The 14,337-nt window shown below is 39.8% G+C and overlaps 2 protein-coding genes across 2 annotated transcripts; both read right to left on the bottom strand.

Moving 5' to 3' along the window:
* Nucleotides 1-465: 465 nt before the first annotated feature.
* cdk5 (cyclin dependent kinase 5) lies at nucleotides 466-7,470 on the bottom strand. The gene is made up of 12 exons (XM_079173496.1): nucleotides 7,322-7,470; nucleotides 6,893-6,981; nucleotides 6,739-6,806; nucleotides 6,526-6,586; nucleotides 6,383-6,439; nucleotides 6,108-6,203; nucleotides 5,920-5,994; nucleotides 3,956-4,052; nucleotides 3,550-3,621; nucleotides 3,326-3,384; nucleotides 3,161-3,241; nucleotides 466-3,060 (listed from the first exon to the last, which is right to left on the bottom strand). Exons 1-12 carry the CDS (start codon nucleotides 7,356-7,358, stop codon nucleotides 2,974-2,976), a joined length of 879 nt encoding a protein of 292 aa, XP_079029622.1. The 5' UTR covers nucleotides 7,359-7,470; the 3' UTR covers nucleotides 466-2,973.
* Nucleotides 7,471-8,332: 862 nt separating this feature from the next.
* abcb8 (ATP-binding cassette, sub-family B (MDR/TAP), member 8) lies at nucleotides 8,333-14,082 on the bottom strand. Its single transcript, XM_079173476.1, has 16 exons — nucleotides 13,890-14,082; nucleotides 12,855-13,185; nucleotides 12,569-12,724; nucleotides 11,837-11,931; nucleotides 11,567-11,672; nucleotides 11,319-11,480; nucleotides 10,728-10,813; nucleotides 10,536-10,633; nucleotides 10,324-10,429; nucleotides 10,186-10,219; nucleotides 9,941-10,077; nucleotides 9,765-9,859; nucleotides 9,545-9,678; nucleotides 9,295-9,442; nucleotides 8,960-9,210; nucleotides 8,333-8,734 (listed from the first exon to the last, which is right to left on the bottom strand). The coding sequence occupies exons 1-16, from the start codon at nucleotides 13,991-13,993 to the stop codon at nucleotides 8,651-8,653; spliced, it is 2,127 nt and encodes a 708-aa protein (XP_079029602.1). The 5' UTR covers nucleotides 13,994-14,082; the 3' UTR covers nucleotides 8,333-8,650.
* Nucleotides 14,083-14,337: the final 255 nt, after the last annotated feature.

The raw sequence follows: 14,337 nt of genomic DNA on the forward strand, positions 1-14,337 counted from the left end.
AGATGTCTGCAGGTTTTAGTTTTTTCTGAGCTCTTCTCGTTGGATGGATGTGGGCGCACAGATGGAAATAGAGCTGCGGGGATGACTTGTTTTTGTAGGCCAAACCAGAAGATACATTGGTTCCCTTGACAAAAAGCCAATGGGATTGTTTTCATTGGATTTGAGATTATTGCAGAAAATAAGCTCAGTGGCAAACATGTTTGATACTTGCAAGTTTTGTTTATCAAGATAATCTTCATAAATAAACACTTTTTTTATGATTTTTGAAGCGTGAATGCAACCGACAGAAGTAAAACGCTAACGTTAGGCTATAAGCTAACTACACCACGGTCGCATGAGCGCGAGTAGAAACACAACGAAGCTGTGAAGGCGGATTAATCGGCGTGACGTCGTTTTGTAGTCTCATTTATCCACTTCTCAGCAACCGCCTTCTTTAAAGACACTTACATGTATCAAACTTCACAATAAGGGTATCTACTGATGTATTTAATGTTTTATAACATTCAAATGTATTAAACCAGACCTTATTTCAGGAAATGCTGACTCATGTTCAGTTTTTAGGAGTCATTCCTTCAGCACTCTATAATCCTGATGAAGCAGCAGAAACCTTAACTTGTATTGTTTATTTAGACACATTTTTTATGTTATTGCGAAAAAAAATTGTATTTGAAAGCAAGTTTTTATGGGCTTTAAACAAAGCCTGGTGTTCAGTAAAGCTCACAAAATTACATCAGAAAGCGTTTGCGATCCAGTCTACTGGATTCTCTTTTTTGTTTTACTATTTACAACAAAAGTGTTCCCAAAATTCAGAAGTAATTGAGATGACTTACAAAAAGCAGACATGTGTTTATGTCCACTCTACTTAATACTGAATCTTATTGGCTGAAATATACACAAAAAGACCGACCAACAAAAAAAAAGATACTTGCTAAGTGCAAAATCCATTCTTCATTGAAAATAAAGCAGTGTGTCTGAAAAGTCCTGTCATCAGGAGATAAGGAAATACTGAGAGCAAATGCCTTGTTTTTATCATCATAACTTAATCCACACACAACCTTCAAACATTTTAAATCCTGAAAAGAGCCGACTAAATGCTTTGAGTCACATGAAATCATTCACAAGGAGAGTTTCTGTACCAAATGAAGCTGTGCTACCTTTAAACAAATGGGCAGACATTCCATCATTAATAAATACATGCATCCATTATCTCGGTTACATCATCAGCAACATGAAAATAAATCCTTTCCCCTATTAACGCGGCTACTTCAAACACAACTCATTATGTGGGCTTTTATGTAATGTGTAGCGCTCTTAACAATCTGGAGTAAAATAACACTGCAAGCTCTTAATGTTAATATAATAAGTAACCAGGATGGAAACAGCTAATGGTGCAAAAACAATCATAAGAAAACACCGATTATCAGTGGATTACCGGGATTCTTTCATCTCTAATTTAACAATTACAAAAGCATTTCAATAAAGCTAAAAGACTGTAATTATGATACAGATGATGTTAAAAAAAAAAAAAAAGTAACGTGTCACTAATGGCCCACTAGTCATTAACATATATATATATATATATATATATATATATATGAATGTATATTGGCCCGCGTATTGATAACCGGCTATAACCCAGCTGTCAGTGTTCACCACATTTAATATTCATATACTAAACATATTAAAATCAAAGTTACAAAGTGCACAAAAGACAAATACAAAAAGGGAAAATGAAAAAGCCTGAGAAAAAGGGAAATCATAAATTAGCTTCTCGTGCTATTATACAATCTTGTAAAAGGAAAGAGTTGTATTGTTGGTGAGTGAAGTCTGGAAGAAGTAAATAATAAATGATAACAGTGTAATTTACAGGTCTGTAATTGCCTAATAATCTCCTGGAACTAAGTATGTCATTTGGTACTAATAACTGGGAAAACATTATTCACTTCCAATTACTAATTTGAATGTGTTTTAGTCAGTGCAAAGCAGACCAACTGAACATGCAAAATGTTTCATTTGTGTACAGAAACATAGTTTCCAATAGTAGGTGAATACTTGAGCTTAAATGGAGTAATTCTGTCAAAGAAAGACATTCGTACCAAATCACATACATTAGTTTTATCCAGAAAGTAATTTTGAAATCAGACTTGTACTATAAAGTGATACAAAAAAACATATAATCCTAAAAATGTAATATTGATTTAAGCCTTTAAAATGTTCTAATTAATTTAATTTAGCTTTGAAATAGCAACAATGTAACATTAGCTGCCCCAGGAATCTGTGGTCTCTAGCTAACTTGGTACACTTATTTATCACACGACAGATGCACCAGCACCAGCACTAGTATCAGTACTAGTATCAGTACCAGTACCAGTACCAACACCAGCACCAGCACCAACACCAGCACCAGTACCAACACCAGTACCAGTACCAGTACCAACACCAGCACCAGTACCAACACCAGCGTATCTTGTGGCTAATGAGGAACAACAAACTGTGGTACAGTAATGCCAAAGGTATGTTTTAGATCATTGAGGAACAGTGTAGCCATTATACAGTCTGCCCACACATATCTCAATTATTTAATAACTATATTTAAATGATCCTCATCAAAAAAAAAAGTTTTTATAATTTGTGTTTATTTTAACAGGAGCAATTAATGGGGCGTCTTGTTGACAACTGTTTCCACAGGTCTGAGATGTATTTAATGCAACACATAGTGCTAATTACCTGGGAGATGTAGAAGAACCAAATCAAACAGGCTCACAGCTTAAAAACAAACTAAGACGTTGCAGAGCCGACAGAGCTTTGTTCCACACAGAGGCACAACAGAATGAAATGCAGGGGAGTGTTTGAAAAGAAAAAAAAAAGAAAACCGCTGAGGGATTTGCCTTGTTGAGACCGGTCCTAATGACCCAACAGAGAGGAGGAGGATTGATTCTGGCGGCTGAGGTTCAGCGAGGGGCCGTTTAGCATTTAGGGTGGGCAGAAGTCAGCAAAGTACGGGTGCTGCAAGGCCTCCTCTGCAGAGATCCTCTGGACAGGATTACACTTTAACAGGTTCTGGGAGAGATCAAAAGGAAACACTTCAATAAGTGAGCCGCAACATCAAGTGTCTTGCAAGCAAATGTGTATTTCACCAAAAGGTTGAACGTGTAAGTACCTGGAGTAGATCCCGTCCTGTGCTACTTAGTTTGGGAACCACATTCACCAGCGAGGTGGTGGCGGGGTACATGGGATATGGCTGCAGGGAGAAAGAGAAGCAGTCCATAATAGTTCAGTAACACTTGGGAGTACACTCACAAAATGAACTGTGGTAATAAGTTACCTTGTAATCGGGGAGTTTCGTCATTGACTGCCACTGTTCCTCGGTTGGTGTGCCCAACAATGTACCGAGTGGTTAAAGAAAAACCTTTTGCGACCTGTTCAGACTTGCTGTCTGTCAATGATTCATCACAGAGTCGATCAATCGTTCTGCCTGAACACAGCCTCTGTGGCATCAGACTGACACAAGGAGTGGAGACCTACACATGTTCAGGGGGAAAAAAGGATATCTGAAGATTCGTTTCAACTGGTCGTCCACGTCGTTCCCGGGGAATAAAGGCCTTCCAGCGTTAGCCAGCTCTGAATGGGACATGGAATCACAATTATCGCGTTAGAAATGGTTTGGTTTAGTCATAAAAACAACCTACAGATAACTCACTTTTAATTTATACAATTGAAACATGAAAGGATAAAAAAAATACTACAAATTGAAATCATTTCCATGGTGGGTCCTGGCCTGCCCCATAATACATATATATGCAATCAACCACAGTGCCCTATACCTAAATTGATAATTTATGATTTTATTATTAGTATTAACAGCATCATCCTCACGATAGCTAACAGAACAAAGTTAGGGAGACAAGTACAGAGTAACGTACATCCTCATTAATGTCAACGACTACAAACAAACCTGCAAATATGCATCCAGCAGACCACATGTCAATAGAGGTAGAGTAAAGCTTAGCACCAAACAGCACATCAGGAGGCCGGTACCACAAAGTCACCACCTACGTCAAATCACAGAGCGGAGCGGAAGAATTAGACCCGAATCGCACCAATTATCACAGCCCAACCGGACGGAAACGTTCAGTGTAATGACCGTTGGTTCTCTGGGTGGTATTCTGTACCGACACTGATTTCACAAAGAGATAGATTTGGCCACGCTGTCACTAAAACTAAATGGTGTGCTTGTTTCAGCGATCTGGTTTCCATTACCCCGTCGAGACAATCTTAACAAACTGCTGCTTTGTCATGTGTCAAGTGTTTTAGAGACATTTTCCCAAGTTATACGAAAATGTGTTTGGTGAAGTGCACCGACGAGGTACAAATGAATAAAATAAAAATGACAGAGAACTTTTATTTCCCAGAGAGAGACTGTGTGGGCTGACTGAGGTAGCTGCGTTTCAGCTTGAAAAGTTTAAAAGTTCAATTCAGTACCGATGCCACCATCTGCTACAGAACCACTACTAACTTTTTAAGGGTCATTTTTATCGGGAAAAATAAAGAGCAATATTTTGTGGATCCTCCCACTGGAAAAACATAGAAGTGCTTTCAGCTGCTGAGTAACTTAAGAACGTCACATATTGAGTCACGGGCATTTGCGGTGGTGAATTTTAAACTAAGAAAAAATGATTTTTCATTCATCTAGGAGAATACTTTCTGGAGTAGAACTTCAAAGTAATTGTAGGGAACTGTGCATATTTCCTTTAGATAAAACTGCATAAAAATACGTGCTGCTGTACTGAATAATACATCTGCTACTGCTTCACTTGCCAGAGGAAGAGATTTTAGAAAAATGAAGAACACCGATGAACTCTACTCAGAACTATTTGACATGGCGGGCAAATATAATGCTGATAGATTAAACAAAACACCGTCATCTTAAGAACTTCAGGCCCTGTATTGAATTCACGCTGCATGTGCTGCTTTAAGTGTATCCATGTAGTGAGAACCAGCTGTAGGATTCATTCATTCATTTCTTCTTGCAACCTTTTAAAATGACCTTACTTCATATTCTCAATGCTTGAAACGGGGCTCTCCTCTAGCTTTTCTGTTTATTACATTTCCAGATCAGTAGTAGTCACCCTGGGTCAAGGGCCCCCTCATGGGACCGGCGCGCTGGGCCCTTAGGTCAGCCAACCAAATCCACTCAGCCTACGTGAGGCTCGCCTGTCATTTCTCTGATGGCATCAGCAACAACACAAAATATAGAAAAACACACACACACACACACCACATGCTGCAGTGTGTTCGACTCTCTCGCATCATTAACGTCGTAGAAGAGGCCACGTCTCTGCTCTTGTTGCTGCAGTTTGCCAGTTAGATGTTTCATATTTTGATGTTATTTTTTACAGTGGAATACGGTGTGAGGTCATCTTTTCCAGCATTAAGACAAAGCCTAAAATCTCTCAATTTATTGATATATTTATTGGAAACTAACTCGTTAGTGTTTCACTTTACTGTAGCATCTATATTTTATGAACTATATATTTTTTTGTCATTGGATTGGCACTCAAAATGTGTTTCTATTATAGGAATTAGGATTATATTTATAGAGAGACGCAATTAAATACTCTCATATAATAAAATAAAGATAACAGAATACATTTTGCATTTTGCAAGATTTTGGAATTTTTAACCTTTGCTACAGACATGATACAGCTTCTTTGAAAGCACGACAATCTCTACATATACTTATCACCCAATTTAAAATCCCTCAATGACAGGCATCATGTTCACAAATCAGTCTGACTTGGTTTCTCTTTAGATATTGAATATTCCCCCAAAAATCGATGCAATTTCACACAGGTTTCACATTTTAAGATGGAAGAAGTCAGTTATTGGCGTCTGCTGTGTTAATGAAGTACAACCTACCTCTGCTGAGTAACACCTCACAGGAATGCCAAAGGCACGAGCCAACCCGAAGTCAGCCAGCTTCAACTCCCCATTCTATACAGAGACACAAATGATCACGTATTCACATAATGATATCAACACAGACTGATGAACTACAGCCTCTACAGCGCATCTGACTCGGCTTTACATTTAACACAAACACTCACTCTGTTGATGAGCAGATTCTGCGGCTTCAGATCTCTATGAAGAACGTTTCGACTGTGACAGAAAGCGAGGCCTTTCAACAGCTGGTACATGAACGACTGCATCAGAGAGAGGGAAAATACAAAACAATCTTTAAGCAGTTAATTCCACCTTTCACAAGATGTTAGTGACAATCAGAGGGCCAAAGACGATGCTATCTACAAACCAAGCTGTATGCATTTAAGCAGGCACAAGCTGGCCATGGTTAAACTCTCTCCGTTGACTATCTATTGCTCACCTTCACAGTTTCAGGATCTAGATCCCCATTGCAGCTGTCGAAATACTTCTTCAAATCCTGCAGTTGTTAAGAGACACACGTTAGCCTTGGAAGGTGCACGTTTAACACATACATCGTTAACATGCATGGGATGACTATCTCACCTGATCACAATATTCAAACACCAAGGTTAACTTCTTGTCACTGTGCAACACATCATGTAGTCTGGAGGAGACAGAGCAGCTTTGAGTTGATGGTTGTTGACATCAGGGTGAAATGCAAACTGCTCAGCATTTTTAATTAATCTGACAAATCAGTGAAACGTTAACGTCACCTGTCACTCCCACATAACAACAAGTTATATTCAGCAGACTGACCTGACAATGTTTTTATGCTTTAGTTCCTTCAGAAGGCAGATTTCTCTCAGAGCAGAACTTGGCACCCCCTGTAGAAATGTCACCCAGTGGGATTAGCACTAGCCTGCTAACGACTAAATGAATATTAAACACATTTCTGAAAACATAACGTTACCTCGTCGTCATCGTCCAACCGGACACGTTTCAAAGCCACAATTTCGTGGGTTTCTCTGTTTTTAGCCTTGAAAACGGTCCCGTACGTTCCTACGGAGCAGATTAGTTGATGTATTGATGAATGGCATAGCAACGTCAAGCGGTGCTAATGCTAATTAGCCACCTAGCTAGCTAGGCTACATAGCTAGCGTGAATATCGTAAAAGGTGGCGGACAAAAACCCTCTATCATCTCGTCTCTACCGCTTAACGTTAATATTGTAAAGTAAAACTGCACACACCGCTTTGTATATGATTAAAAACGGAATTAGTTACCGTAGGCACAAAGCTATCAATCTAGCTAACGTTAGCTAGCACTGCAACTAACATGAATACTTGGTTAGCAAACCAGACTGGCTATATTAACTTTATTAAAAAGCGTATTCAACTTACCCTCTCCGATTTTTTCAAGCTTTTCGTATTTCTGCATGGTTGGCCAGTGAAGCCAGCCGTGGACAAGCTAGCAAACCAATGACTGATTAAATCCCCAGATTGGGGTTAATAATGTTATGATAGCTAGCGTTAGCTTAAAGCTATCTGCTATTTGCTGATCCTGGGTCGGTCTGCAGCCAAGCTTGTGTTGTTTGTTGGTCATCTAGAGGCCAAAAGATGAACTGCATCACTCTCAAAAACCAGACCAAAGACTCCAAAACATTGCTGGATGCAGCAACATCTTTGGAGCAGAAGCAGTTTTCTGTTTGTGCCTAATTTTATGGCAGACTTTGGTAGTAAAAGGAAGGCAAGATGACTGTATACAGAGGGTTAACTAGTTCATACTTCATAATTTACAAGAACCACAAACTAAAAACGCTTCAATTTGATCCACATACTGCAGGCAAAGATACCAGCTGTGATGGATGTGTATTCTTGAAATATGTGATAGCATAAATGTGTCTCCCGAGCTTAAATTGTTCATTTGTTATCTAATCTCAAACTGTAAATGATTCTGATAGGAAGCTGTCAGGCCAATGCTGTATGCTAGTATACTTTGAATTATTAATTACAGACTTTTCAGACTAGCCTTTTCTCTTGTTCCATTCAGCAAATGACAACATTACAATTAATGAATAGTGATGGCTAATAATTAACAGCGCGCAAGACTTTGTGTCAGCACACATACTGTACAGACACACAAGGGATGGATAAAATAATGCAACATATCAAAAAGGGACATTCAAGTCATAATACGCTCAAATTATTCTGGGCATCAAACACTTGAAAGGTGGCTGTACATTTTGTTGTTGTTTTGCAGCAGCTGTCCTAACAGATTTCACTCATCACTACAATAAAATACACTATCCACAAAGCATGTACTGCTCATTATTTTTGTCTAGTTTCAAAACATAGACATTTTCTGCATTATGATCCATAACAAAAGGACAAATATAGTGTACCCTCATGAAAACAGAGTTGATTTATTTTTTCTACCACAATATAATTGATCCTTTTATACATGACAAGATAAAACAGTATTATGGAAATCCATTCAAGTGTAGATTCTGTACAGTAGTGTAGTTTATAAATCATCACAGTATGATCCAGTTGGTCCACTTTTACATACTTAAATTCAAGTGTTTGTCGTAAAACTAGACAGAGAACTGGTAGATTTAAATTTACATGGTTTACATAATCTATCTCTTTTGGCAAGCCTTTACTCTAAATTTCATTTCAAATGAAATTCCATTACTCAGTGTAGATCTACAGTAAAGAATTTTGGTGTGTTCATTTCTGCCCCTCGGTTCTTTGCCTACGAATCAGATCAGAGTAAATTCCTCCTTTGCTCAGCAGTTCCAAGTGAGTCCCAGCCTAAAAAGACAAGAGCGAGCTGTTAGATATAATTAAAACGTATATTACACACTCAGTACATTGGAGATGGAAGCAACCAATACATACGTATAAATGACGGAACATGGAATGGAGTGAATTCTCTCCAGTGCCTCTTTAAACTTACAAGGTAGTCCAATAAATTAGCCGAGACATTTAATGGGAGATAAGAGCACCTCCATTTCTCAGAATTCTCTGCCTCCTCACCTCCACAATGCGGCCATTGCTCATGACACAGATGAGGTCAGCCCCCTGAATGGTGCTCAGCCGGTGGGCGATGATAAGCACAGTGCGACCTCTTGTTGCCCTGTCCAGAGCCTCCTGCACCACCCGCTCTGATTCTCCATCCAGGGCGCTGGTGGCTTCATCCAGCACCAGGATGCAGGGGTTCTTGATCAAGGCGCGGGCGATAGCGATGCGCTGCTTCTGGCCACCTGATAACGTCGCACCTCGCTCACCTGGGGGTTTAAAAATCTAGAGCTTAGCATTTCAAATGGCACACGAATGTTACTATTTGTAAATGCCTAAAAGAGTGCACTTACCAACCACAGTGTTATAGCCATCTGGGAAACCTGTGATGAAGCCGTGCGCGTTGGCTTGCTTGGCTGCGTTAAAGACCTCAGCATCTGTGGCCTCGGGTTTCCCAAAGCGGATGTTGTCCATGATAGATGAGCCAAACAAAACGGGCTCCTGCAAAGATACAGGGTGGAAGATCGGACTGCTACGAATGTCTATATTTAATTGTCTTATTAAAAAGACGATTCATTAATCAGATTTTAAACAATCTTTTACCTGATTGATAAATCCAATGACTTGTCCCCTGAGCCAGGACAGATCAAGTGTTCGGATGTCGAGTCCGTCCAGCATGACGATGCCGCTGGTCGGGTCATAGAATCGCTCCAGCAGGGATGCCACAGTGGACTTTCCTACAATGTATTGGATTATTCATTTACAGGCTCACCAGTGCATTGTTTACGTTTCTCACATGTGCAATCATTAACTAAGAAATTACCTCCTCCAGATTCTCCAACAATGGCAACAGTTTTACAAGTTGGCAGCGTTAAGTTGAACTTCTTCAAGATCTGTTGGCCAGGTCTTGTTGGATAGCTGCAGATATAAAGATATAAATAAAACTATAGTATCCTCTGATATATAATGTCTTAGATGGTCTTAAGATGAGGTTCCAACCTGAATGAAATGTTCATGAAATCCACTCTTCCTGTCAGAGAATCGTACGGGATGCGTCTTCCGCCAGACAGAGGAATAGTAGGCACCAAAGCTAGATATTCAAAGACCCGGGCCCCGGAGCTTAATCCTCTCACCATCTGTCAAAACAGTGAGATATTTAGAGCTTGATTTCTGACTAAATTATATTTCAGATGCTACATTTTCAGATAATGCATGCCTTATACATGAATATCATTTTTACTCACCTGTCCAAAAAGGATAGAGATGCTGGCCAATGACCTGAGCACAGAGAGAATACAGGAGTTTTACTCTAACATCAGCTACATTCAAACTGATGTGTTTAATTGTAAATGGTAATAAGGAGCAATCGTTGCATGTTTTACCTTTGAACAGTCTGGGAGGCAACCAGGAAAGACATGAGGTCTCCAGGCGACATTTCATTGGTAGAAATTAAAGTCCCTCCAGCAAAAATAGTTCCGAGGACGATGCCTGTATTAACAGCACACAACCATTACTATACAATAGATATTGTGAGATAGAGTACCAATCTGCTCAACATTGTGTTTATCCCTTAATGTAGTCATAATACACTCACAGTTTAGGGCAACGTTTGACAGTCCTTGGAAAACTGCAATTCCAGAACCAAGATTTTCATTCAGTTCACATGATTTGTCAACTTCATATGAATATAACCTGGAGAAAAAAAGACAAACATATTATCTCTGGCATACAGTACAGTATACTGTGTATCTACAAGTACTATACATCAACATATACTCTCACTTACAGGAGCTCCCGCTCCTCCATCGCAAACGCTTTCACTGTCCGCACATTGCCGAGTGCCTCGTCTGCCACTCCTGTTGCTTTTGACACCTTAAATGAATCACAGACAAAGTTCAGACGAGACACAGTCACACAGTAAGTTAAACCTAATTTTTAAATTGCAAAAAAAATATCAATTTAACTGTGTCTCAGATTTTACAGGTAGTAAGTACAGATACTGTGTAATAACATACTTAAGCTATATGACAGTAGTACAAAGATTGATGCCTGTTTTCTTCCAGCATCCAGAAGGAAACATCTTTCTGTTACTTCTGACTATTGTTCTATTGTACTGTAAAGAAACTTGGCGTCTTAGTATTTGTGGGCAGAAGTGAGATCAGAACTATTATGTATTAAGAGAGGAGGAGGTACAGTATGTCTGCCGCTTTCCTAAAGAAGGTCTGTTCTGCTCGCTGATATCTACGGCTTTTTTAAAATGTTGTCTGTTCTGATATCGCAGCCTCTTGTGACATGGCAATGACACAAACTGTGTACAAGACATCGCAGTCCTAACAAAGATTTGGAGCAAAATGATAACACGACAATTGGTTATCACCTGTTCTTGAGCCAAACGGGATAGTTTGCGGAGGAATGAGCCAATGATAGCTCCTCCGCCCACCAGACAAGGGAGGACGACTACCGTCAAACCTGTAAGTTTAGGGGAGATGATATAGAGAGAGACCAAACATCCAAATGTCTGTGTAATACTCCGCAGACCCTGCAAAAAGACAAAACATAGGAATTACAAGACTACAACTAAAGCATTTTACAATGATTTTAAGATACAAATATAGAACTTTATACCTGAGAGATCACCAGTTTAAAGGATGACTTGAACTCCTGGATGTCAGCAGTCAAACGATTCACCAGCTGCCCAGTTTTATTGGCATCAAAGAAAGCCACATCTTGCCTGAGACAGAAACGATAACACCGACAATGTTAACAACGCTTGTTTGACTTCAAATGTGAGCTTAATAGTTGTCCACTAGCGTAAACACGACAGCATCCTGTCTGGCGATCATTGCTTTTACTGTATCCATGCTTTCTTTTGCTGCAACATTGAGGAGCTTGTACCTCAGTAAGGATGCGAAAAGAGTCTTCCTCATGTCGGCTGCCACTCTCTCCCCCACCCTTGACAGCAGGATGATGTAGCCACTCGTCAGCAGGCCCTGCACAAAGGAGGTGAGTAATGACCAGAGCGACACTCCATTTCCCAGAAGACACTTACACGTTTTCATGCACATTGTTTTCAGATTGAAAGTGAGTGGAACTTGCCAGTGTCGGGTAATAAGCATCAGAAAAATGAACTCTCTAAAACAATGTGATCGGCAAGCGATAAGTGAAAAGGAAGGTTACAGAATATAATGTAATCCAATACGACAACAAGCCAACTACAGCCCCAAAGGTGATGGTATCGTAGAGTTCTGTGACATAGTTTCAACGAAAAATAGTCTAACAAGCTCCATAAAAGTGGTCGTTATCTTGGAGCGGTTGTATTGGAATGCTTTATATTGTCCAGGTGTTGCTTTTGTTGCATCCAACCGCTGGATTTCTTCTGTTAATTGACAGAGAAATAAATGTCCAGTTAGTATCCCCTGTACTACAATTACACATTTTAAAAAGGTACAATTGAGACAAATATAACAATGAACTATTATACCAGAAGTATATCTCCAGGAAAACAAAGGCAGAAAATAATTTGAATAAACTTTATCATAATTAAAAGACAATTGTACTTGACTCTTGTCAAAGCACTGGCGTAGTACATTGTGCAACTGTGCACAGACAGATTTCTTGTGTACTTACTTGGATACCATACAGTCCAAGTAATTTCAGAGCAGGGCCTCTTATCTCGTGGACGTAACTCCCAGTCTGGTCTCTCAGGTAACGTGCCACGACATTCACCAGATTCCCAAGCATCAAGGGGATTTGAATATTCAAGAGAGCCGCACCAAAAGCAAGCTGAAAAGAAAAACACTCGTTTTTTTGTTAATCAGCATAAGTGACGTGTCACTATGTTGGAGCACATGTCAAATCATATTTTATTCTAGAAACGCTGACATTACATTTAAGAGGAGTGACTGCAGCTTACCACGACAGCGCCCATGAGAGCAAACAGCTGAGGTTTGACAAATTCCCACAAGATATGCCATTTGAACTCAGGCACGGGGTTTTTGGCTGTAACTTCCACCAGGTGGTTGTTATTCACATCTGCCTCGCAGTGAGCTACACGGCAGAACAGTCGTGCGGAGACGGTGAGCACTGCTGGTGCCAGGATGAACTTCAGGGCCACTCCTGGGGGTCTGGTTGTTCGGGTGGTGGACCGGCGGACAGCTCTCTGAGTGAGGCTCCAAATGCGTCCGACAGTATTTGCAGGCTGCTGTGAGGAGCTGTTTGCTGGAGCTCGTGGGGATGTGTACCACCTGGATATGAAAAATAATATGAATACAATTAGACATTAATAACATATCATGAAAGTATTGCTAAGCTAATGAAAGAAAGGCTGGAAGATTTGAAGGCTTTATGAGTTTAGATGTATGTCATTATCAATCAATCTGATGATTATTTTCTCAATTAATGTTTCTCCATCTTTGGACATTGGAATTGCAACTCAGTCAACGTGAACAGATTACAGAGGTCAATAACTCTTCTTGGAAACGACTTCTTATCGTAGCGTTAAATGGTAATAATACATTGTTTGTATTGCACTTTTTAAAACAGATGTTACAAAGTGCTGTGCAAGACAATAAAAACTGATAAATGAAGAAAAGGTATGTCAATGTCAATTGTCAAAAACAGTATGATAGTAAAAAGGAAAGTGATAAAAGCAAGGTCATGTTTTGTCAGTCTTACACAATGGACCTAAAGAAACATCAATTTAAAAAAAAATTGACAGCTGAAGAAACAAATGGTTGAATAATTTCCTGTTTCTGATAACAAAGTCAAACACACACGTGCATCGCACTGTACCCATTATGTATCCCTGAACATTAGAGGAGACCAGCTGTGCATGACAACATGCTAGTCAGTGCACAGTCTGTGCTGTTGATTAACTAACATGGCTCATATTTAGCAGCTACAGGTTAGTTGTCATTAGCTGCACTAGTCACCGGTCACATAACCCTACCGTGAAAGTTTCCAAACGTCTGCTGTCTTATTGCCTCGCTGGTGTAACGACAATGACCGCACCGGAGCAGTGATGCTCGCTCTACAGCACAGTAGCTGAAACATGTTTTATATCGCTTATTTAAATGATAACCAGCTCGTTAGGGTTCAATAGTCGTTAAGCTCTACAGTAATCCACAGCCACCATGCAGGCTGCCATGTTGACGCTGACCCAGAGTGCATTTCTGCGGCTGTAGGTGACTTCATTTTTGTAAATAATTGTTTGTGACAACAGAGTGGTGCTTTGATTCACAACAGACGATAAAGTGACGATTTTTAAACCATTTGTGCAAAATTGTCGTAGAGTGACGCGACAAAAATCTGACTTTTGGGGGGAAAACGTGAGAAAACTACAATTCACACCCGGAAATGACGGCAGCTAAAACGGAAGTGACGCCAAAGATGTTTTG

Source organism: Pholis gunnellus (assembly GCF_910591455.1).
Source record: "Pholis gunnellus genome assembly, chromosome: 14".
Classification (NCBI taxonomy): domain Eukaryota; kingdom Metazoa; phylum Chordata; class Actinopteri; order Perciformes; family Pholidae; genus Pholis; species Pholis gunnellus.